General features: G+C 36.3%; 1 protein-coding gene across 15 annotated transcripts in view; it reads right to left on the bottom strand.

The window, feature by feature from the left end:
• The window catches only part of PER2 (period circadian regulator 2), a 50,572-nt gene that overhangs the window by 16,353 nt on the left and 9,530 nt on the right, over positions 1-24,689 (bottom strand). For 3 of the 15 annotated variants that reach the window (XR_015700481.1, XM_087739535.1, XM_087739534.1), the window contains exons 4-14: positions 22,631-22,883; positions 17,203-17,304; positions 15,430-15,904; positions 14,772-14,840; positions 11,497-11,651; positions 10,865-10,986; positions 9,062-9,263; positions 7,384-7,435; positions 5,851-5,993; positions 5,435-5,513; positions 575-681 (exon numbers count right to left, since the gene is read on the bottom strand). Coding sequence is in view for 14 of the 15 variants with exons in the window: in XM_087739535.1 (XP_087595661.1) it covers positions 575-681; positions 5,435-5,513; positions 5,851-5,993; positions 7,384-7,435; positions 9,062-9,263; positions 10,865-10,986; positions 11,497-11,651; positions 14,772-14,840; positions 15,430-15,803 (1,303 nt within the window). In the remaining variant the exon portion in view is untranslated. The other 12 variants (XM_087739542.1, XM_087739540.1, XM_087739538.1 and 9 more) reach the window with 9 other exon arrangements.

Here is a 24,689-nt window from a genome sequence, read left to right as displayed (position 1 = left end):
TGCACAAATCTACTTAATGAGTCAGGATTTTACAATGAATTGCAAAGGAGGAAGATGATATTTGAAGGAACAAATACCATATACGTCTATACATTTAGAAATGCTGGGCTACCAGAATAAGCAGACCTTCATTAATTTACTGGACTATGTCAGGAAAATCACCTTCAGAACACAACAGGCTAAAGATTACTGAAGAAACAGCTTTACATTTTCAAAGTTTAAGAAATTAACATTGCCAGAATGGCTCTTATTTTCTTCTCTATGAAATAAGAAAGACTACCATTTAAAGTATGAAAACTTCTATCATTACATTCTCAAGAAAATTTTCTTTATATATAAAAATATTCATTTACAGTCAATTTGTTTACAGCAGACACATGCTTCGTATCAAACAAAATTGAGTGATTTCTCATTTTCATCTATTTGCATTAAGAATCAAGTTGTAGAGTAAAGGATTCAGTATTTACTTGCAGAAAAATTCATAGTCACAATTAATTTTTACCTCCTACTTGCTGAGGTTATTATTAACTTTTAGAAAAAAAAAAAATTTCTGTCACAGTAAGAGATTACATACTTTTTTTGTGAATTGCTAGCATTAAGGGTCTGTCATTTGGGTGAAGATGCACCAAGACTGGTGTTCCTATTAAGTCCTGAGGTAGGTATCCCAACAGAGGTACTGCTCTGTGGAAAGAAAAACAAATAAAAAATAAAAATCAAGTGGAATAAATGTATATTTAATCTTGAAAATGTTTCCATTTTAAGCTTTCTTTGCTGTTTTTCCTATAAAAAGAATGAATAATTTGAAGTTTAAATTTGGGGAAACAGCAGTGCCAACTTAATAGCAGTAGTACTCTTTGAACAAGGGGGTTTTTGTTTGTTTGTGGGGTGGTTGGATTTTTTTTTGGTAACTTTATAAAACATGATCAGACCAAATCAAGAAGTCTGCTACAGCAGTTCTGTCTTTACTATGCTGCCTAGCTCTAGAGGATAAATACTTACCCTAATTTTAAAAAAGCATTAATAAAGTTTAATCTTGTATAACTCTCATGAATGTAAATAGTATCCCAATCTACGGGCTGCAAGCCAAGGCTAAGGATCACAGGATTACTATAGCTGAACTAGCAACAAGGTAGTTGACTAGGACTCAAGAAAAAAACTTTCTCTCAGGCAGGTTAAGAGTTCAACTCATAAAGGAGCTGCAAGGAAGCAAGCTTATTAATTAAAATAGAGAATTAAAAGTAATGTTACTGAATTCCTGCACATTATCAATGACTGCTTCTAATGATGTGAAGGACTAATTTATGTGATGAAATAATTTTCATTGATCACTTAAAGCATTCATATTAAGGAGAAAGAGTGAAAGTTCACAAATGGCAGTTTGCACCTTACCCTGAAAGCTAACCACAAATATGCTTTGGAAAAAAAATAATCCATGAAGTCAATACTACTCAGTAATGTTTAAGAAGTTGCCAGATGCCAACAAGTCATCTTGTAAACTCAAAGCGCTGCATACCTTCCCCCCAGTCCCATTCGCTGACAAAGGCCCAGGAACAGATTCTCAGTATGTGAATAGCTTTAATGAAGAACTTAGCCACAGTGCACCACAGACACAGGATGTGTGTTGTGTTGGACCTCAAAAACATTATGGGACAAATGCCTTTAACATCGCACTTCCGATAACCCACTGGAATTAGATCACAGCTCCCCAAAACATCAAACACCCTTCTAGCAAAGAGGCTGAGATATTCAGGGGAAAATGAGGATACCAACTAATGTCTTATTATTGAAGCAACTAGTTAAATAATGAGTCTTAAAAGCTTGTGGATGATCTAAAGCAACAAATTTACAAAGCTGAAACTGGCATGAAACTCACACCAAATCATATCATTTTGACACATTGACATTTAAAAATGCTGCCAAGTTCAAAGTATGCAAGAAGAGTTATGCTGCTAGAGGAGTTTAAAATACTGATCAACTCCGAATGACTTCAGTTAGGACTTCATCCATTGTGAGAAGTAGAAGAAAACATGAGTTTGTTTGCACTGTTCCTGTTCTTTGCCACCTGCTTCATGCAAGCCTCGCAAACTCTACATTTGTTTGTGCTGCGACAGAACACTTATCCTAAAAGGGATCAAATTTTAAACTGTTATTTATTAAGTTAGTTATAAAGAAAGATGCAAATTCAGTCACTTCTATGCCAAAAAAAAAAATCCCCTACGCATTTTTATACTGATATGAAGATCACTGGAAGAGTCAGGGATCTAGAATATAAGACTGATGAGTAGAGATTGAGCTAGGCTCGCCCCTTCCAATGGAGAGGGGGCTAAGAGGTGACCCAGGAGCTTCCCACGACTACTGGAAAGAGATGTTACAAAGATGGAGTTAAATTTTCTTGGTGGTGCCAGACAATAAAACTATGGGCAATGGCCCCAGATTGCAGTCTGGAAAGCTTATGCTACATGTTAGGAGGAGTTTTTTAACAAAGTGAGTAGCGCAACACCGGAACAGTTTCCCATACAGATTGTGTAATCTCTGTCCTTGGGAGCTTTCCGGCATTACTGAGACAAGGTCACAGCTGATCTAACCTAGAACTGGGCAATGGTTTCATTTCAAGCAAAAGGATGGAACAGAGACCTCCAGTAGTCCCTTCCAACCAGCATTTCTGTGATCGTATAACGCTGTATTTGAGAATACTTAATTTACTATCTACTAGAGGCAGTGCCTCAGCATCATTGTGCTTCCTCATAATGAGTAACTTCAAAATAATTCAGAGTTTAAGTTAATAAACTCATTTTATGAATGCAAATGCACATATGGCATAAGAATGGCTGATGAGGAGAGGCAGCAAGTTTAGTTTGTGTTTTATAGAATGACATTTAAAGTGTCAAAACAACATGAATAAGAAGTCTCTATATTCTTATTGCAAGTTAAATAGGAAACTGCTTTAAATTCATTTCTTAAGATCACTCCACTGTGAACTATGTAGAACTCCTTACACCCATCATACACATCAAGTACCAAATAGAAGTCAAAGACAAATATATACAGGAACGATCCATGTAATTTCAGGAAAATATTTATTTTTACTTAACATATTCTGTCCAGAGATCCACCTGCAGAGTCTGGACAAATAAGCATTCTTCCAACTCATGAACACATACTGATTACAGAATTAACTTTATTTTATGCAAGTCAGGCAACAGTTTCAGTGTTGTGTTATGAACAATTCTCATCCAACAGCAGGTGTTCAGCTGTATATTTTTAAATATTAGACTCCACTTTCTCCAAGAATCTATTGTTTTGTGTATTTCACCTAACCCTGGAGAGCTTAAAAGTAATAAACTGCATATGAATATCTTGGTAAACATTTATCTGGCTGCCAATTCTCTCAGGATTTAAATAATTAAAAGCAAAATCAATGACACAGATCGCAAGAACAGAAATAAATGAAGCAAAGTCCTAGTATCAAACCGAGGTGTAATCAGCCCTCACTGTGAACATTCAAAAATGGTATTTGAGAATAAGTGGTAACACCAGACTAACAGGAAAGAAGCTTCCATAGTAGCCATAGTGAAGGGATTTGCTGTATTCAGTCCACCCAAGCCCAAGAATAAGGGTAAAGCTCTCCATTCAGTAATCTTGCCATTTCTGTTAAGTAACTACTGGAAATAAACGAGCTGGGGGCGCATGGAGGAAGGGAAGCTTTACATTGTGCCATTAGCCTATTTGAAAGATAAACCCACCTGCAAAGTTGCAGTTGGCTTGGAGCACATGTGGGAATGAGGGACAGAAAAATCCACGAAGAGGACGCAACTATACTGGACTAAGTAGCTCTTGCATCAACTTGTGCTGTTCAGAGAGACTGTATAAATCATACCATGGAAAAACAGTTTGTCAGCGTTACACTGTCTTCTAGCCTGAAGGAACTCTTCACGCTAAGCCACAATGTCTGCACAAGTCGGCCAAAAATAGCTGTACCTTAAAGTCCAAGCTTATCCTCACTGATTAGCCATTGACTTCTTCTATAGTAATCTCTGATAGCTATCCTTTGCAATTTTCATTTAATAACACACATATGCGCTGCAGTAATACTGATGTGCCTGACCTCTCTGCAGATAAATTGTCAAAAGTCAGTTTTTACCTTATTGACTCCAGCTTAGCCCAACTTCCCAATAATCTCCTTTCCCCCAATCCCTCTCTCTTCTGCTGCAGTTAAAGATTTTGCAAAGAACAGTATGTTTCTTCAGAAACAAGATGACTCCCACCCAAAACATACCACAGAAATCCAAAATTGTCCAGTATACTGCTAATCTGTAGCATGACATCCTCCCCATCTAGACCTACAAGGAAAATTTTAGCATTCTTAGAATGCTTAAAAACAAGAGGAGGGGAGAATCTCAGAAGTTAGAGGCTACTATTGCAGCCAACTTAGTTTTCACTAAGGAGAGGAAAAAAAAAAAAATCCCACATATAGCACATTAGAAACCATTATGAAGAAAATATCAAGTAAAACAAGGGAAGAGGAAGAGAAAGAAAGGGAAAGGGTAGCCTGTGTTTTCAACTCAGGAACAAGTGAATTCTCTTGTCAAGTCTTCAAAACACTACAATATTCCAAAGTGCAACCCTGTCCTTAAAAGCTTGTTGAGATTATCCAAGCACACTCCTAACTCTGAAGGAGTATCTTTCGTTCTTTTCATAGACCTCACATTTCCACCACCTAAACATCCTTTGAAAGGCAATCCAGAAGACTAAAGGAAAGCTTGGTTTACACTTTAGTTCCTGAGCCTCTGTGTATGCCTTAAGATCACAGGCAGCATATTTGGTTCTACTCTGAAATGTGAATACTTTAATCAGCTTCCATGATTGTCAGAGCAATGTGAAGTCTTCAGCCAGTAGAATTTGAGCAGTTTTTGTATACAGACAACAGCAAGAACTATGAAGACTGTAGTTTGAACTCAGAACACAACTTTTTTTTTTTTTTTTTAAGATCTAATGTTGCATTTAAAAGACACGCCTCTAGTGGTATCTGGGCCAGCAGAAAGTGACAGCACCATATTGTTTGTTATTAATTGGATCAAACTTAAAAAAATAAAAACTAAAAATCTCATACAGGTAATGACTGTTAGCACAGGAATTTTCCTGACCATGGGTTTCATTCATTAAATTTATATCCAGATTTCCCTCAGATAGAAGGAAAATGGAAGAACAAGTTGTTACCAGAAAGTAGTTTTCCACTTAAATACCACAGTGTAATGTGTTTTCATGCTTAGTGAAAATTAGGGGATGTACTTTTCTTGGGTTGAACACTCTTCAATAGTCACATAATTTTTTTAACCCTACACAGATATCTTCATTAAATCCTAAAAATACCTGCAAAGATACTGGATAGCTTGCTTATCAGTAAATTGAAAAAGAATATTTTTTTGTAAGTTACCTTTCATCTACATCCTGGAACAAACAGGTCGGTGTGTGCGTAGTTGTAAAAATTCTTTTGTCAGGAGGAATTCTGGGTGCTGAGAGAAAAATAAAAGCAGATTAACAAGTGGGGTTTTTTGCATACATAAAATACTTTGGGCTACATGTTTCTATTAAGTAGTGAGTAAAGTCTAAAAGTCTGTCTAAGAGCATGTAGGAAAGCAGCTTGCTAGCTCACAGCCTCTCAGCAAGGGCAGAGAACAGAATCAATTATCTCTCACTTTAATAAAACTTGAGATCACTGACAGTAACTCAGAGTTGGCTTTCTTAGGCTGAAATTCAGTTGTGCTACACAGCATGAAAATTCCTGTAGCAGAACATAGAAGTTCTCAATTTCAGGAAACTAAACTGGTCTTTGCGCATTCAAAGGTTTACCTTCATAACCAGAATGTACTTTTTCTGCAAGCAACACACAGCAAAGCTGGTCCTCTGCTACTTCTGGATCTTGCACCTTGATGAGGTAAGGAGTCATCCGAAACGGGTGATAGCAAATCTCATTTTCACGCTCCTTTCCTGCACTAATAATAATTAGAGAGAGTTAATTATTTCAACAGATTCATCTTATGCTAAACAAGTTTTTAATTTATCTACAGTAATTTCGTCATGACACAAGGACTGCATGATAACTCCTAACATAGCATCCAAGAACTTAACTTTCTGAATTTTTTTTTTTTTTTGGTAGAAGAAAAGCTAATTCTGATGGCATCTTTTGCATACCAACTGCAATAAAGAATATGTTATCCTCTCTACTGCCTGAAATAAAAAGACCCACAATTGCTTTAAATGGAAATTTGATGGAAAAAGAAACACCCACCTCCTATGATAGATTATTTTGTTGATCCAATAATCTTAATCTGTAACATTATATTGTTCAGAGGGATGAATTTATAGTTGTATTTCATGAAGACTGCTACATCCCCTCAGTTAACATAAAGACCTTTTCTACTCAATATTTATCCCGATTTGAAAAGAACAAAGACTCAGAAATTCTTACCTATAATAACAGTTGTTTACTTAATAAGAATCCAAAGCATAGTAATAAAATAACAACCATTTACACAGTGACCAAAAAAAAAATAAATTCAGTTGTAGTTAGTTTATAACAGCACAGCTTTATAGAACTAAAGATTTTGGAATCAATGTTAGTTGGACAAAAAAAGTTCACAATAACACCAGCAGTACTTTTACAGTAATCCAATCCAACCCTCTGGAGCAGTGCATTCTCTCTAATTTGTTTAAAGTTTACTTGTACTTTAATGATACGTTCTAATTCACTCCAGAAGTAATTAAGTAACAGGATCCACAATTTTTGTTTTCAGAAATGCTACCAGAGAGGCAATAAGCAGCAAGAAATCAAACTGCACAAGAAAGAACACTGAATAAGTTGTCAGCATTTCCTAAATAAAAGCAACTAAAGGGAGTGGGGGCAGGAAAAGAAGGAAGAAAAGCAAAACCAAAAGGAACTGTGTCATCTAGTAACTGCAAAAGAGACTCAAGTTACCCTCATGTATCTTTCTCTACGGGACACTTCAGACAAATTTAAGATGAGACATTAGTCTTCTAGAATGAAAGAGACTCGGTAGCAGGTGCTGAACAGAACAGTTCAATTGACATGAACTGAAGACTTTCCATAGCAGTAGGAGATACCGTTATCAGCTTCCTTTATGGTGTAAAGGTCAATATTCACACTGATTAACTTCTAAGATCCAACGTCCTGAAATCATTTTGCAGTTTTCTCTGTAGCTTCTAGGAATTAATCAACTAGAGGACATGCATATGTTTTGCCTTATGTTCATATTATGGAAGAGTAAGAAACTTACATACCACATGGTTCTTATAAAAGTCAAATACTTTTGTAATCCATGTTTTCATAATATAACACTAAGCTTTGAAATATTGTTGCCTTACCTGATGCGACAGAAAAAAGATTTCTCTTCCATGCAATCCTGGGTGGAAGACTCTAGAAATATTAAACATATTTCATAACAAGTTACAAATTACTACTAGATTATGATATTTAAAAGAAGAATTTTTCCTTAAGTGATAAAGGCTGAATTCTTTAAAAAGTTTGTGTTTCCTGAAGTCTCTGTATGAATTTGCTGAACAATGTACTTCTTAAGCAACTAAATCTGAATACCACTCGGATCCTGAGGCTGGCATGTGAATCACAGCAGCTTGCTTATTAAGCCTTTGGCCAACACCACATCTAAACAGTTCTCTAGTTTGAGCTGTTTACTCTTACCAGCTTTCCCACTGTACTTTATAGTGTTGACCAAAAATGTTTGATTATCTGCAACCCCCAAATTTGACGTTTTTCCTAGAAAGGCACTAGGACAGCCAGATCATCAAATCCACTTACCAACCCCCCCCCCAAAAAAACACAAACAAAACACAAAAAAACACCAAACAAAAAAAACCCAAAACCAAAACACCACCCCAAACGTATTTTTCATGAAGGCTTCCTCTCATCTTTTAAGCCTATCTCCCCCCTTTTCCAGAGTAGCCACAGACTGTTTTTCAAAGTAAGCTTTGGTCTTTCAAAGGCTTCAGCGCGCAATACTTTTGGATATTATATTCTATGGCAGCTGATAAATGGGATAGTGTGCATAGTTCCACTTACTGCATTTTTGAAATTTGAAGCTACACACAAACATAATAAAACTACAGAAAATGTTTCAGAAAAAAAAAACCTGCATAACTGAATATCTGTAATGAGGATCACACAGTCAGAATTCACCATTGACCCTGTTTTGAGCCAGAGGTTGGACTAGAGACCTCACAAGGTCCCTTCCGACCTGCTTTATATATGCATTTATTTAGTATATATTTATTGCAAATTGTTTTTTCAGATTAAATATGGTTTACACTCTGACTTAATAGATTTAGTATACAATGGATTGAAATTTCGAACATTTAGAGCAGACCTTGAATTTCAAGTGTTTGGTTAAACTAGTTGGCAGCTATTTCTCAATTCCTAACAGCTGCAGCTACACTAGTAAAACAATCCTCCCACAAACAAATACCAAGTGCCCTAAGAATCTGATCCTTCACCACTAGCATGCCTAACATCATTTTTCTAATGCTAAAAGAATAGAGATATGATTGTACTTGGTGAATGCACAGTGATGGTAGCTGAAGTACATCTTTCTACACTGTAATCAAGGTGTCCAGTATTCTAATCATAGCCATTTTAAAAGGAAGGAGGCAGAATGTTCTTCCCCTTATATCTGAAGAAAAGAAATTTTAAAGAAAAACTGTGGTCATTGGATTGCTAGTAAAACTGGAAAGCAAACCCACTATTCAGCATGAATACCTACATTGTTTTCACTCATCATTTGGATGAAAGGGGCACAAGAACCAATAAACAATGACATTCAGAAGACACTTAGCCAACAGACAAGCCTTGCTGATTTATAAAAGTGAATTATATATCTAGTATTGTTCAGAGATGGTCTAATAATGCATCTGTGTTACACCCTCAAAAAGTGGTGGAAAAGGATGGAAGGATATTAAAAAATCAGTTCAAGTATTTGCATTTGCATGACTGAAAGAAGGTCAGAGAATATCTGCCGTTGAGACCACTCACCAGCTCTATTGCAAATATTCCATGATGGTAATCTGTATGGGGTAGTAGAAGTATAGAACACACTGACATCTTGAGGGGCCAAGAACTCCACAAATTTGGCATTTTTAAAATAACCTCTCTTACAGCGGAGAATAGAAGCAGCTTGATCAGAGATGTACAAAATTTTCCCAGTAATCAAAGAAACAGCTACAGCAAACATATCCTAAAACCAAAAATCTCAAATTATTAGACAGTTTAAAACATTCTTCAATCCAGTATGTATTTCTTCGAAAATCACTTAAGATATAAAAGCATTAATAAGTTCAAAATAAAAATTAAGTATTAAACCGCATCTGTTTAGGGTGCAATAAGATAAAATTAATCTGCTTATGAAGTAGACACAGACAGTACACTTCTTGAACTACGCAATAAGAATAATACACTAGCATCTTACGGGGTTACAAGCCCTAGATGTCATTGCCTAAAATTTTATGATGCAGAATGAATTTACAAATTAAGAATTAAGAGCTTCCAGCTATAAAACTGCACATTTTCCTTGTGCTTGTTACAGGTATACTTTACATTTATGAAATTCAACTGTTTTGTGAAAGGCTTTTTATGTTAGCTCGTCCATCCAGTGCAAAATGAAAAAAAGTGCTCTAAACCACTTGGTAAAATAATGAGTAGGCAGGTGGAAAAAAGGTCCCACACAACCATACACACACTCCACTTGTATCATTTCAAGTTTTCTTCTTGTCACAGAAGAGTTTTCTGCGTCACAACCTTTAGTGCTCTATCCACTAACACTATACACAAACTTAAGAGCTGTCGTCAAAACACTGGTTTCACAAACTCAGATGCTTCAGATCAATTGAACAATGTTTATGATATTTAGTGGAAGTTTTCAGTTGTACTCCAGACTTCCTGTTTATTTTACCTTATGGGCAACCTTTACTATTCATAGATACAACAAAACCCACCTACTTCAAGCTAGGAAACATCCCCCATCATGCTATTATTTTATTGATTTCAGAACTTCATACATTCAGGCAGAGGCTTCAGGAAAAAAAAATAGTGGAAGGTAGTCTAATAAGTTTAGATACAATTATTTTTTGAAGACTCCATAATATATCCCTAAAACACTGGGAATGGGGAAAATTAATAATTAAAAAAATCATTCAGACTATCACTTTACTGCTAAAAACTATGTTGATTGTTATAGCTGTCCTTATCTAGAACAGAAAACACAGTACCACTGGATCACACAGTAAGCCTATACCTGTTGCAAAGACAAGACAAATACCACAGAAGACGACACAACAAACAGGGATTCCAATACTTTCATGACTTTTCAGTCACACTAACACAAAGAACTGGTGAAACATCAAATAACCCCTACTGATAAGGATAAGCTGAAATGATTCACAGTGTGCCTTGACTAAAATTTGGAAAGAGTTACTCTCCAACTTTAGCAGGTGTTCTAAAATGAAAACTAATGATATCTCAACATCTGTGTGATATAATGCGCTGTGAGACATGTCACACCACCACCTCTAAGCATGAGGTACGATTCAGAGGACCAAGGAGTTTAAACTACTTATTTCCCACCCTAACTGACAGAAAAAAAGCTTAGATCAGAGTGTTATTGGCAAAGTCTGCAAAGGCTCAGTTTCTACTCAACATCCTCTGCAAGGCAAAAGCCAGTTTCTTCAGCGTATTTGCCTAGCTACCCACTCTTACCTTGTAAAAAGAAGGCATGCCTGAGAATTCCAGTTCTAGAGAACATTTTCAATAGACACTGTAGACTTGGGTCACCACACTCACCGCATTTTTCATGATGTATTCTGAGGTTATAGTCTCAACTTCTTCCACTGTGTAAGATGACACATTGAGTCCAGCAGGCTGGGATTCATTAATCATCAACAACTGGTAATACTCCTCATTAGCTACATGAGAACATTAAACAACTTATATTCAGAATTAAAAAATCTTATCAATAAACATCCAGCCTGGAAGCGGTAAATGGACAAACTCTTTTTTGGCATAAGCACAGAACAGGCAGTTGGGAAATCTAGGTACTACTCCAAAGTAGTTTTTCCTCTATAGAGGAACCCAAATAAGTTTACCCATCTTAATATAACCATGTGTGTGTGATCATATATTTTAGTCTGTTTGACAGTTCAAGTAGTACGAAATTGTAAATTGGTTTCCAATTAATTTTCTAACTCAACAAATATCAGTAAAATATCAAGCATCTAGAAAGCTGCTATAACTCCCAAAGGAACACAAGTTAACAGATCCAACAAATGGGAACATCGTGAAAACATCTGTTTATTATGTTTGAAAGAAAACCTCTCTAAAGTTAGCTTTACACAGACAATCACATTTGCATTCCTATTTTAAATGTTTAGTTTTATCCAGGGTAGCATTGCCCCAGTAGTATCACAGTTGATTACCTTTAACTTGTTTAATGCTTTTAAGGGCATACTTCAACGTCGTTAGGACACTAGATTTGCCTTTAATTCTCTTTTCAGAAGGAAGGTGAGCTTTCAGCTCTTGTAATGTTTTCAGCAATTCCTTTTGTGTTTTGGCTTTAGTGGACTGCTCACTACTGTAAGATCAAAGATAAAAAAATAAAATGTCACTTGAATGCTTGCAGTAACACACCATCCGCATAGAAGTCCAAATATATTCTGACACTTGTCATGTACCTAAATTTGTACAGCTAGCCACATTAACTTTTCCAGTACTTTGTATCAACATTCAGAACTTACAATAATTCTTAAATTACCTAGAATCATTTAAAGATTTACCACCACCTGAAGTCTTATTGTAAAATGTACTCTGTATGTGCAATAGTACATACACCCAAGCACCAGAGATTATTTTTTTTTTTGCCAGTCTCCCTCCTCCCTTTTTAGTGGTATTTTCCTTAGTTCCTTTCAAATTCAAACTCATAGAAATGTTCATGGACTTCAAAGGAGAGAAGCAGGAGGTCCATTCAAGTCTTCACCTCCTGTTCGAGCAGGTTCTCATAAGAAAGGTCCCTGAAAAGGGAATGGCAGTGGGAGAGCATCAAGTTAACAAAACAAATGGAGAAATCCTTGGAACAACGTATCCCAGTTAAGCATGGCAATACATTAAATAAGACAAGGAAACTTGACTAAATATGTAGGGTAAAGAATCAGAGGAGGCTGGAGACAGAAATTGCATTCACATTTCTCAGGTGCATGTTCAGAAGTGCTGTCTCAGTGTAGAAGGTCAAACTACAGAGATCATCAGTGCCAACATCAGAAAATTATTGCCTTCCTTTGCAATTCCTGATATCTCTCCCCATAATTAAGAGCTGCTGACAAAATCGAAAAGGAAGAGAAAAGGAGGTAAGGGAAGGGGAGGCTGACAAAGATGGGTGGCAGGTGGGTAGGAAGCAGTTAAAATGAAAAATCACCTTGTCTTTCTCATTGGATTAGATTTTAAAAGCTAATCAGTCACAACAATCAAGAGGATTCTAGAGCTTTTTTTAAACCTTCCTAAAGATAAATTCTTTCCCATCAAAAGGAATGTCTTCTCTTACCACCTGATTGTCATGGCTGGTAGTCTCTAAGAAGTTACCCTAAGAACTACTGTAGAAGCAACGGTCTTGGCAACTGCACTTCCTTGTCTGAAGTGCTCAATAAAGTGGCTTCAGCTTCCAGGTAATTTTCAAGAGGATTTCTGAACATTTTTCTGGGAAGTTTGAAAAATTCTTCAGGTACATCAATCATCTGACAGGTGTTGGGTGTATTTCATCAAAAATGCTTGGAAAGTGACAAAGCTGGCTTGGACTAGAGAATACACATTGTTCTTGCTTACATCACAATGTACTATGAGAAACATAGCATTTACTTAATCAGTGGTCATTTTGTACTGAAAAATAATGGCAAGGGATAAGACAAAAGACTATAACACTCCCTTGGGAAACATTGTGTTCATGCTGTATATTAAAATCACATCTACAACATGGCTTGACAGTTTGGGCTGATGCAATCAAACAGGGCCTTGTTAACAGAAGAACCCTCTACGCTGGCAGTAGGGAGGAAGAGAGAGGGAAAAGATTATGAAATAACTGAGCGTACTGCTGGTTTTGTACTCGCCAAGTATGCTTCATAAGAGTGGTCAGACTTTTGCAACAAAAGAAACCTTTCCAAATTAGCCTGCAGCAGCAGCAAATATAGAAGACAAGCCTCTCTGGAAAACAAGTTATACAACTCAAAAATGTTTTTCCAAAGATCCGTAGCATCAGGCACAGTAGCCAACCACAGGGAAGGCTTGACTTAGAGAGGACAGAAGAAGCAAGTTCTATAAAGACAGGAGCTTTCCATGTTGCTTTATGTGGACAGTGGACCGGAAAGGTACCTATAGATATTAAACTAAGTAGTTGGTTGGTGCCAATATTGAATCCAAAGCCCAGTAGTCTTTGAGTGAAAGACTAAACTTAGAGCTTATCAGCCTATTTTAGTCTTTTCTTTAAAGATCATTCTCTAGATATCTTCAGTCTCCCATTCCCAGATGATGATCAGATTCTGCTCTGTAACCCTCTAGCACTGTGCCTGACAGCTGGGGAAAACACTGTACCATCTGGATTCCTATTTACTTCTGAGCAGAGAGCAGTTAATGAAATTTAAACTAAAGAGGTATCAGAAAAAACTGTAATAAGTAACCCCCAAAAAATTTTGCAGCAAAGAAAACAGAATCAACGGGAAAGGAAGATTAAGAAATGCCTTTGGTTCACTGTCTTTGATACTAAGCAACATGAACTACAGAATACAATTTCCACTTGAAAATACAGCATGGAACAAGATCTCCAGGTGCCTGCAACGCAGACACAGACAATAAGTTTATCAAGCACCAAATGGTGCAATGGGGTAATTTTAATTTACCAGTTCTCTAGGAACTGCATCAGGTAGAAACACTTTCAGGTAGGTACATGTAGATAGGGGTCTTAACATCAGTATGCTATAGCTAGATATCCTTGATCTGCTCAGGATCAGGTTTTGGTCTCCTGATCAGAAGCTGACTTAAAAAAACCCCAGTAAGTACAGTAGGGCACTCTGAAGTGTCCAGATTTGAGCCTTCAATGCCACCAGGTTTCTCAAGGCTATCAGGGTCAGAAGCAGAGTTCATACAGAGGGATTCCTGCAGCTGATGTTGGTTTATCCTTACAAACTTGAGGCTTGAATCCTGGTGAATGGAACACAGGAGAGGCAGATGATATGGCTGCTGGACATCAGAACACATCCAAGTCAATGGGTGAATTCTGATGTTAGAACACTACTAGGTTGTCCCCAGGCAAGGGCTTCAGACTAAATTCTGAAGAGCAGAAAATTTAACGAAAAGCTTAAAAAAAAACCCAAAAAACAAAAAAACCACACTAGAGCTGAAGCAATATTCAAAGTGAACTACAAACATAAAATTACAGAGTTAAACTACCAAATCAAAACAAAGTAAGATGACTTGAAAGGTTATCACACAACTTGCATGGAATAGCAACAAAAAGCTCTAATTCAACCAAGTGGTTAATAGGACATGCTACTGATTATGGACAGGAAGAGAATCAAAGATAGGATTTCTTGTGTACTCCTACAGGTTTAGCCAAAACAAAACAAAAAAACAAAAAGATGACACTATTTAGTTTTCAGCATTTAGCATTACATACATGCAAATTACTGAAAATATATGCACGTTAATTTACCTGCATCCACTGCTAGACTGATTGTGTTCAGAGTTTGCAATCATCAGACTAAAGGCATTTGAGCTTGAACTAGAATAAGGAAAGATAGAAAGAGGCTAATATTAGTAAATGTAACAAACAACTTTTAGTGCATTTTAGCTTTATATTTTCCTATTAATGACTGGCTACCTAGGAAAAACAAACAAACAAACTTTAAAAGATTCTACCTGGTACAACAAATGGAAACTATAGCTGTTGCATGTTTGTCTAACAAGGTTCTTCTTACTGTAGCTTTGTTCTGTACACTAAGCTATTATTTAAAAGATTAAAATAGCACAGTTGCATCCTTACACATAAAAACAGACTAACACTTTTTGATATACAATTATAGAAGTTGGTTTACAAGAAAATATATAAATAAGGCCAATTAAACACACAATGATAAGAAGAAAGACAAATTAAGCTGGCCCCACGGAACACTAGAGACTTTCTCTTTACGAATTATAATACATTACACGATTTACATCATATAAGAGTACAAGTTAACTAGTGGAAAAGAACACAGCTTCAATCTGAAGATAGGCTTTATACTGGAGTTATTATTCAGAAATTAGATTCAAATGGAAAAAGCCTTCAGTGACAAAAATAAAAGTGAAATTTATTTAATATTAGCTACTACCTTTTATGACAGTCTGAAGATTCCATGAGCGTTGCTGAATCTTTCCCATTTTCATCGGATTCATGGCCATGAGAATCATGCCCACTTGAGTAGTTTTCATTTGTGTCATTTCCACTGAAGTCATTTCCACTGGATCCACTGCTCATTTCAACATCTTCCTGAAGAACTTCATGAGAGTGTTCAGGCTTTGTCTGAATTTCTGACTCTTCAGCAATCATCTGGCTATGGTTATTTGCAAGTCCAGAATAATCACTCATTTTCTGTTGCTCTTTTAAAGAGAACGACGAAGAAATGTTTTCACTGATACCAGGTTGCTGCTCAGGGTTCTGCTCCTCAGTGCTAGAGTAGAACCCTCTGAACTTGATAGAGTCCATGGGACACTCATTAGAAACACTGCCAAGGTCAAGAGCAAATCAAGCCATATTCAGAATTTTCTCTCTGTACAAATTCTGCTGGGAAGTACAGACCCACAAATCTGAGGAAAAAGGGAAGGAAGAAAAAAAAAAATTATTTTCTTGTTTGCCTTTGCTGACAAACTGGAATTCTCACTGACTGATGAAATTAAAAGTCAGAAGTGATATTTATGGTTAGTATATTCAGCATTTGAAAAGTTTAACTTAAATATCATTGCAAACCTAACAATGTTTTATAGTAGAAAAGGCAATTATTTTTTAGTAAAAACCCACACAGAGGCAGCGGAATAAGCATGAAAACTCCTTAAAAGTTTAAATATTCAGTTGTTTTCTATTCTCCTACTTAATACTTGACAATTTTACTGCCTGCATTTGGACAATAGCTATTATTATTTTCAGTGAAACCATTCCCCTGGCTTCCAGTTTACTTTGATAAACAAAAAGCTTCCATTGAGACATCAGAGGATTTATTACTTGGTTTAGAGGTTGGTTTTTTGTTTGTTTTTGTTTATTTGTTTCAAATACATAGTCTTGAGGTTTTTTTCTTTTAAGATCAGTTCTGCCACTTTGACCAACTCTTCATTTCTTTCTTTGTACAAGAGCCACGTAGGTAGGTAGACTGAACATACAGTAGGAACAGGGAAACTAAGTACACAAACCCACCTATTTATCAACAACAAAAATTCTAAGACACAAATAAGTCTGAGAATAATTTTATCTACTGATTACCACTAATTCGGGGGGGGGGGGGGGGGGGGAATCTGCACTGTTTAGAACAGTAAGCTTAAAACTAAACAAAAAAAATCCCTGCTTTTAAAGCAAATTCTAATGCACCAGGCTCAAAATCAGAGTGTATACAGAAGTTAGTTAAGAACAGACTAATACTGAAGAGCCATCAAAGGAGAAGTACTAGAGAGCGGTTCAACTTTATGAATAAAATAAATATATTTAATCTGACTCATTTCCTTATCTATTTCAGCAACCTACAACAACAACAATACTAGAAAATCATGAACTAAGATTCTCTGAACAACGTAATTCATCATCAGGAAGGAAAAAAAAAAAAAAAAAGGTTGTTTTTAACACTGCAGAACCATGTTTGTTCCTTCCTTTTTGTTCCTTTAAAATACTCAAGATTACAACTGTTGACTAATAAACCTCTGACTGGAATAACAAAGTCAATGAAAAAAATCTGCAACTAAGTTTTGCTAATATTAATTGCAGCAGCTTCCTTTTAAACACACACACACATATATATATTTTTAGAAAGCCTGTAACAGAAAATATTAACTTAATTCAAAACACACTACGATTCAACTCCCCTCCCCCCCCAAAAAAAACATTGAAACTATTTTCTTACCCTCCTAATTGCTGTTTTTCCAGACATTTTACATTTATTTTGAGTTTTTCAGAAGAAAGTATTACTTGTCTCCTTGTTTGCCCAGAGTAATATGCAAGATATCTGTTTTCATTTGAAAGAGGAAGTATGGTTTAAGGACATTTATTTCAGCTATCAGTAGTGGTATATAAATATAAATAATTTTTTTTTTTTCTTTACAAGATTATTCACTAGTACTTCATTATAGGCAATAATAAAAAACTCCCTTTGGGTAGAATAAAACATACCGACATTTCACTTCTGCATGTATTCACTTCAGGTACTCTAATCCAGACTAAATAGACATCCTGTTATGCCATTGTATTGAACAGTACTATACTGGCAGTAAATTACACTTTAGTAGCTCCAATGGTTTTTTTTTTGGACTAAGCAAGCCACTTCTATCTTAAGAATTACATAACTGGAACGTGCAATAAAAGAATATTTACTCTTAGATGAAACTCTAGTATCATTTCACAATGGCACATATTCTGGTGGCCAATGATTAACTAGATCAGACAGTTCACCTCTGATTCAATCTCTCTGGTAGACAGAACTCACACTTTCACTTGCCTTACCTAGCTAGACATTTTAATGAAGTTCTGTCCCTGTATAATAGTCCAGTCTCAACACACATGCTCCTAATGAGCCCGACTGGTTAGTGGTACCTGTGCTACTATCTACAGTATCACAGCCCATGCTTAACAATGCAGGGCTAGCCACAACTCATTTTGTCTGAGAGCGACAGAAAACGTCCCAGGGCTCAGAAGAGTGAATACAGAAGGTGGCACTGGCGAATACCTATATGGACAGCACATGAGACAAACCTCCTGTTACTGTATAGGTAAGGAGCATTTTATAAGTGTGTTCATCCATTCTCACCCAGAAAATGCTCTTACCGCTATTTCAAGTATTGTGGAAATAAGAGCATCTGCCTGGTTAAACAACTGAACCCACTCTCAAGAAGCCACTTCTCATGTATCATCTATAGTATTATTTCTCAGAGGGCACCAAGGTTGTAAAGTTCTATAGAGGATTCAGTGAGTAAAGGTACTCCAGCAAACTACCCAGCTAGCGATGGAATAGCTTTTTACCTTCCCTGTGAAGGTTAAAGGTAACCTTGGAGTTGATCTACAACATTTTGTCCACTTCAAATAAATGCCTTATGCACATCAAAATTACACAAATTAACCCCATCATGATCAAAATGAAGCTTTTGGAAAAAAAAGATGGCCACAGCATCACCTGAAGAGGAGGTCTAACATGTAAGAATTTAAGGCGAGATCGAACATTCCTCATGCTATATTCTGTGCCTAAGGTAGGCATTTCCTCCTATTTTTCTGACCAAATGCTACTTAGAAAGAGCTTTAGATACAAGAGAAAAACATACTGCTATAACTGAAACTACATTATCTGCTAGTAAACTATGTTACCTGATTTCTTTAGAGGTATGGAAAAAAGCTCTCAAAAAAAAAAAAAACAAAAACAAAAACAAAAAACCACTACCACACAAACCCACCACACTACCAAAACCACCACCAACTTTGGGCTGCTATACTTAAACCCCCTAAAGAAAAATATATAAATCATTATTGATAGGTTCATAAGCATGAACTGCCAGAAGACAGACTCTTAGTGTAGCCCTATATTCTCCAAAGATAATTAGCCCAATATTACAGGAATGCACATACCAGGAAAATGGTGCTATTTATGGGAAGAGCAATGATTGTACCACAGCTTTCCTACTCTGAATGCAAACATTTTTTATTTCAGTCTTTAAGCAGAAGAAACCTCTTCTCTCAAATTGTGAAGACAAAATATTACACATGCGGTAGTATTTTCAGCCTCAAGAGTTGTCTGCAAATCTTTTTTTGGAACAACCTTTCCTTGGAAAATTGTTTCCCCAAGGTCTTTTCGGTAATCTTTGGAAGTTTAAGAGTCAATGAAATTGTGCCATAGCTAGCACGTAGAGTCTTACAGTTTGAAATTCTGAATTGTTAAACCACTGATGAGTAAGTGGTTCCACCTCCAAATATCATTTGTCTTGTCTCCTCCCTCCTTTCCCTGACACTTAGGCTAGCTTCTGCCAGGTATTTGTAGCAAACTTCAATAGTGCTTCCCTAGGTGGGAGAGAATCATTCCCAATATAGAAATATAAGCTGTCCAATAACTTTTGAGAAATTGCCTGTGCCTCCTTGAACAAGAGTTGAGTAATTCAATGACAGTCAAGATTTCAGGGGTTTTCAAATTATTTTTATTTTAAGCAATGAATTCAAATTAAGAGAATCACCAACAGAAAAGAAATAGGTACTGGCCTATAGGAGATACCATATGAATTTTCTTCCTCTTGATACCTGGCAGAAACTTGTGTCAGGAAACGCTTTAATTGTGTTGCTTCTGTCTCTAACTAGCAACATGCCAGAGCTTTTGCAGCTTTGCCCACAGTAAGTATCTATGCAGTTCCTACATAACTGCATTACAGCAACTACAATTTGGAGCCCAAGGACAAATGGTAACAGAAACAAAAATGACTGTCCCAGTAACGAAGAAGATACAAGTTTGACCTTTTTAAATGCATCTTTTGAGAAGAACTGGCTCAACTCCTTGAAGTAGAATGGCGCTCTTAGGCAGGACTGGGAGATTAATGTCACTGAAAGTCAGCCTTGCACAAAGTTTCTTCTGTTTCAAAAATCTCAAAAGCCTCAGTGCCAGAGGCACATACCAGAGTAAGGAATACAGGAAGAATAAATAGGAAGGAACAAGAAAAAGATTACGATAGGCTTCCAAGAGCTTCTGGGGAAAGATGGAAGAGGAGTGTTTCTAAAACAAGAGGTTGTATAATAAATAAAAAAGCCAAGATACCCAAAAGTAGCAATGTTAATATATGCCATAAGTTTGGAGAGATTTTCTATGAAGGGATTGGAATAACTGTGAAAAAAACAACAGACTGGCAATTACCCCACACCATGCTCTGTGCCTGTAATTTTAGATAAGAACTGATGCATCTGGATAGACTTTACTCTCAGACAGAGTAAGACCTTAAATGGAACATCTGCATGCATACACAAGCACCATGCAAACACTTCAGGAGCACAGACGGTCAGTCATCCCAGAGAGATTAATTAATGCTGAAACTAATTTCAGTCAAAATGCCATAATAAATTGCACATATTCATCCCACTTATATGCTTGAATAAATTTCCAATCAATAACCAAACAAGAATGAAAAGGTAAAAGCTAGCATGCCTTCCCAGTCTGAGGTTCTCTCCTGTTACCACATTTGAGGAAGGTAATTGCATCTCACCAAGTGCAGTAAGCAAGTGCAGACAGTCACATGGAAACAGAGGAAGAACTCTTAGGTTTGATCTTGAGAGAAGTACATTAAGCCAGTTTTTTCTCTATTTTCTGCTACATCTTTCTAAACTTTTAAAGGAGTTTGTCTGTTTTGACTCTAAATAAAACCTTCTTTTTATTTTTAAATTGGCACCAGTTAAGCTTGATTTTAAGGCAACTGGCTCACAAAAACATTCTACTCTTCTAGACAGAGCACGTGTCCCAAAGTCACTCTGGCAAAGACTAGAACTAAGAACTTGATGCAGTGTATGAAAAAGGCAACATACTTCGACTGAGCACTAAGGACAAATGTAGGCATTATTGTGCCAGGTTAGATGTGCAGAATATGTTTTCTGGTTATTCATTAGCTACAGAAGCTCCTTTATCCTGCAGTAAGACAATGGAAACAGCCTGAACTTTAGCATTCCCAGAAAAACACACCAAAATATGTATGGACAAATGCTTGAAGAAATACGGTTTTATGCTTTTGAAAAACTCCCTCAAGAAGGACTGTAAAACACCAAGGAGGCAAATTTCTTTTGAAACTATGGCATTTAAGCTCAAAAATCTTGTTTCAGCAGAGATCTGGTTACATTCAAAGAACAGATACTTCCAGATTTCTTTTCACACACACAAAAAAAAGTATCTAGTACTGGCATTTAAAGAATGAAAAACTAAAAATCCAGAGTCAAAATTATCTAATTCAAGAACTGAGTAAGAGAAGAACATGTGAAGATTTGAGTCTAAATTTGCAACTAATATGAACTTACCAATATTCACAAATGAAGCAAGAGGCACATCACAGTTTATGACTATACTTTAGACGTGAGTATTTGGGGACTCTTAACTGTACTAGCACCAACAAGAGACATTCCTAATGGTTAGGATTCAATTTTACTGAAGTTCTTATCAACAAGAAGAGTTTCCACATGTCTTCTGGATGATTGCTTTGCCAAAGGGTAAAAGTTCTCATTTGTATGACAAATAACTAGCAGGGATTGAATCGTATCATGCAATATTAGAGAAAATTGAAAATTAATGTCTACAATGAATGCATTCGCCCTGTGCAATTAGACAATAATTAAACACTTGGTAGTAGTAAAACATTACGAAAAAATGTTGAAAAACAAACAACAACCTAAGAAGTGACTTGTCTAACTGTACAACTTCACCAGCAATTACACCGAGAGCTTCATTTTTTTTTGTGGCAATAGAGAACAATTAACAGAACACCTTCACTAGGACACTTTCTAGGAAGGGGGAAAAAAAAAAGAAATGGCAGTATTCTTGGACTTCGCTATATGAAAAAGTAGCAAAAGATGCTTAATTTCCTGCAAGACTGTTTGAATAAACAAAAGAAACTTTTTTTTTTAAATAGATTCCTCATCTCACTGCAAGTCATCATAAACAAGTTTTGCTCTTTTTCTTAACAAGGAATGAGGTGTAAGTCAGAATTTTCTACTTATGTCATTAAACTTATCAACATCATCTAGAATATCACAAGCTCTTCCATAAAAATCTGAATTTCACAGCATTAATTTCACAATTTGTTGATAAGGATTTACCTTTCAGTTCAAGAGGATCCTGAACACAGGACTGATATTTAGATAAAAGTTAGTAATATCTTTATAAAGGTGATCCTAATTAACCACTGCTTACAGCTGCCACTTTACAACAAAGGAACTGACCAAGACATAGCCTTGGTCCAGAGCCATCCAAGTGCCACCCTGAACTTATAGTGGCACCTATACAGGAAGACGTCAGCATAAGCACCAGGCCGGGGCCATCGCATCCAGAGCAAGGATGCTTCCAGCCAGACTGTTTCCTCAGTGAAGAAACCCAAACCTGAATTTAAGAATAAGTATGGTTTTTAGGCTAAAAACATCTTAGCTTCAAATAAGGTAACTCCCAGTTTCTACCCCAAAAATAGTTCTGAATGACTATATATATGACTGAAATCACAGTTCTAAGATAAAACAAACACAGAACAATATCTTTTCTGCATAAACTCTAGGGGGATGGGGGGGAGAGGATCTTTCTACTAATACGAATCATAACAATTCTGCATATTTCTTACCTGTTTTTTCTATGAAAAGTTGGTAAAAGTGTTTATCAAGCTCCCTCCCAGCTAGCATCAAAAGCATGAAGTGCCTAGGTCCAGAGTCTCCCACATGCATTTAATTCTTGTCTCATCCTCTTCTACTGGAAATCTTTGACCATTACAGAGTCCGGACACCTCTACAACTATAAAATATAAAAGAAATACCTGGGCCCCCCAACAGTGTCCTCTTCAAACAGATACCAGAGAGATGCTCATAGTTATGCCATGCCTATGCAGATAAACATTGGTTAAACATGAAACTGTCATACAGCAAAGAATCAGATACAAATTTGCATTTTAAACACTTTTGGTCTAAAGTAAGGTCTTATAGAGCTTTAAAATAACAGAATCTTCTACACTTGATAAAATAACCCTTCCAATTCACTATTGGTATGGTGTCATACTATGTACATGCATAGTATGTACGTAGTCTGCATGGGCTGACACAGCCACTAAGAACGAAGGGCCAACCTCTCCAGTAGATAACAGAACAAAATGCCTGATGTAGTTGAGAGGAGCTCCAAGTGCTTAAGAAATTTGGTTAGAATACCATTTTAACACCTGATCTAAACTCACCTACATCACAGTAGGCTTGGCATGAGCATTAAAGAGTTTACTAGGCAGTTACAAAACTGCAATTCACAGAATCAGAGAATGGTTGAGGTCAAAAGGGACCTCCGGAGGTCACCTTGTCCAACCTCCTGTTCAGGCAGAGTCACCTAGAGCAGGCTACTCAGGACCACCTCCAGATGCCTTTTGAATATCTCCAAGGATGGAGATTCCACAGCAATCTGTTCCAGTACTCACTCACTCACCCTCGCAGTTAAAAAAAAAAAAAAAAAAAAAAAAAAGAGAACTAACAATGTCCATCCACAATATTATCCTTCTTAAGAAAAACAGTTTCCCAAGAAAGAAACTGGGAATTTTGGCAGGAAAAAGAAATCTGAAAACTTTTCTATTAAATGTAGGAAACTAAGTCTATCGGTACATGCCACTGCCATGTAATACAAAGAAATAGTAGAATAAAAATCAGAAGTTCATAAGAACAACATTTGTGTGCCAAACAATTACATCACTAAGTGCTTCATTTAAATATCCAGAAGGAATGTTTGGAACAAAAATTTGGAACAGTGTTCAGATCCCAAGCTAACCGTTTTGGAAGACAGCCAATGTTAACATGCCTTAATTTAAAAGGCTGCACGTCTACCAACTGTTAAAAGTACATTTATGTTGGCCAGATGTAAGGAAGAATTTATTCACAATATTCCATTCTGCATAACATCACAAAGCCGACATGAGTTCTACAAGTCTGATTATGACACGTCTGTGTACATTGGTTCTTTAAATGTTTTGCCTCTGTCTTTATCATAAATTGATAAAACAGGATTTAAATTATAAGCTCTGTATCTCCAACCATGAGAAGTGTTAGAAATTGCCTTATCTGGAGCTACTTGCAGATTTTGCAATTTTTAGCTTGGATACTGAAAATGTGGAGTGTCTTTCAGCACTAGTTAAATGCTCGTTTAAAGAACATTAACTCATCTCCCTGTAATCTGTGTTTCCTTAATGGAGTTAAGTTTCTACCTTCACTAATCAAGATCTACAAGAAATTAGCCACAAGGTCTTGCCTGACTATTTATGAAGTGACATAGCACTTCTCTAGTTTGGTGACCTCCATCATGACATTTTCATAGATAAAAAAATAAAAAAGGTTTAACAAAATCTAGGTTTGAAGAGGATATTTGCAGTAGCAGCATGTACCTTTTTAATTGGGTATAATATTGGCTTTGCCTACTTAATGCATTTGGGAAGACATTAAGAAAAATCAGTCCTTGTAAACTACTAAAAATTCTCATGATAAGCCTTTCTACAATTTAACTGAAAGCTAAGACAAACCAAAGCCAAAAGTATTTTTATCTGAAACTAAACACAAGTCATTCAAACTAGGCATTTTATCAGTTTGAGTAGAATTACAGGCAGTTAAATCTAATCTTCTGGTCTTCTATTATTTATCAGAGGAAAAGTACAGGTGACT

The sequence above is a fragment of the Nipponia nippon genome, unplaced genomic scaffold (genome assembly GCF_047370975.1).
Source record: "Nipponia nippon isolate SJK-2023a ecotype South Korea unplaced genomic scaffold, ASM4737097v1 scaffold_7, whole genome shotgun sequence".
Lineage (NCBI taxonomy): Eukaryota > Metazoa > Chordata > Aves > Pelecaniformes > Threskiornithidae > Nipponia > Nipponia nippon.
The sequence above is the reverse complement of the archived record's forward strand: the minus strand, read 5'-3'. Positions and strand labels throughout refer to the sequence as shown.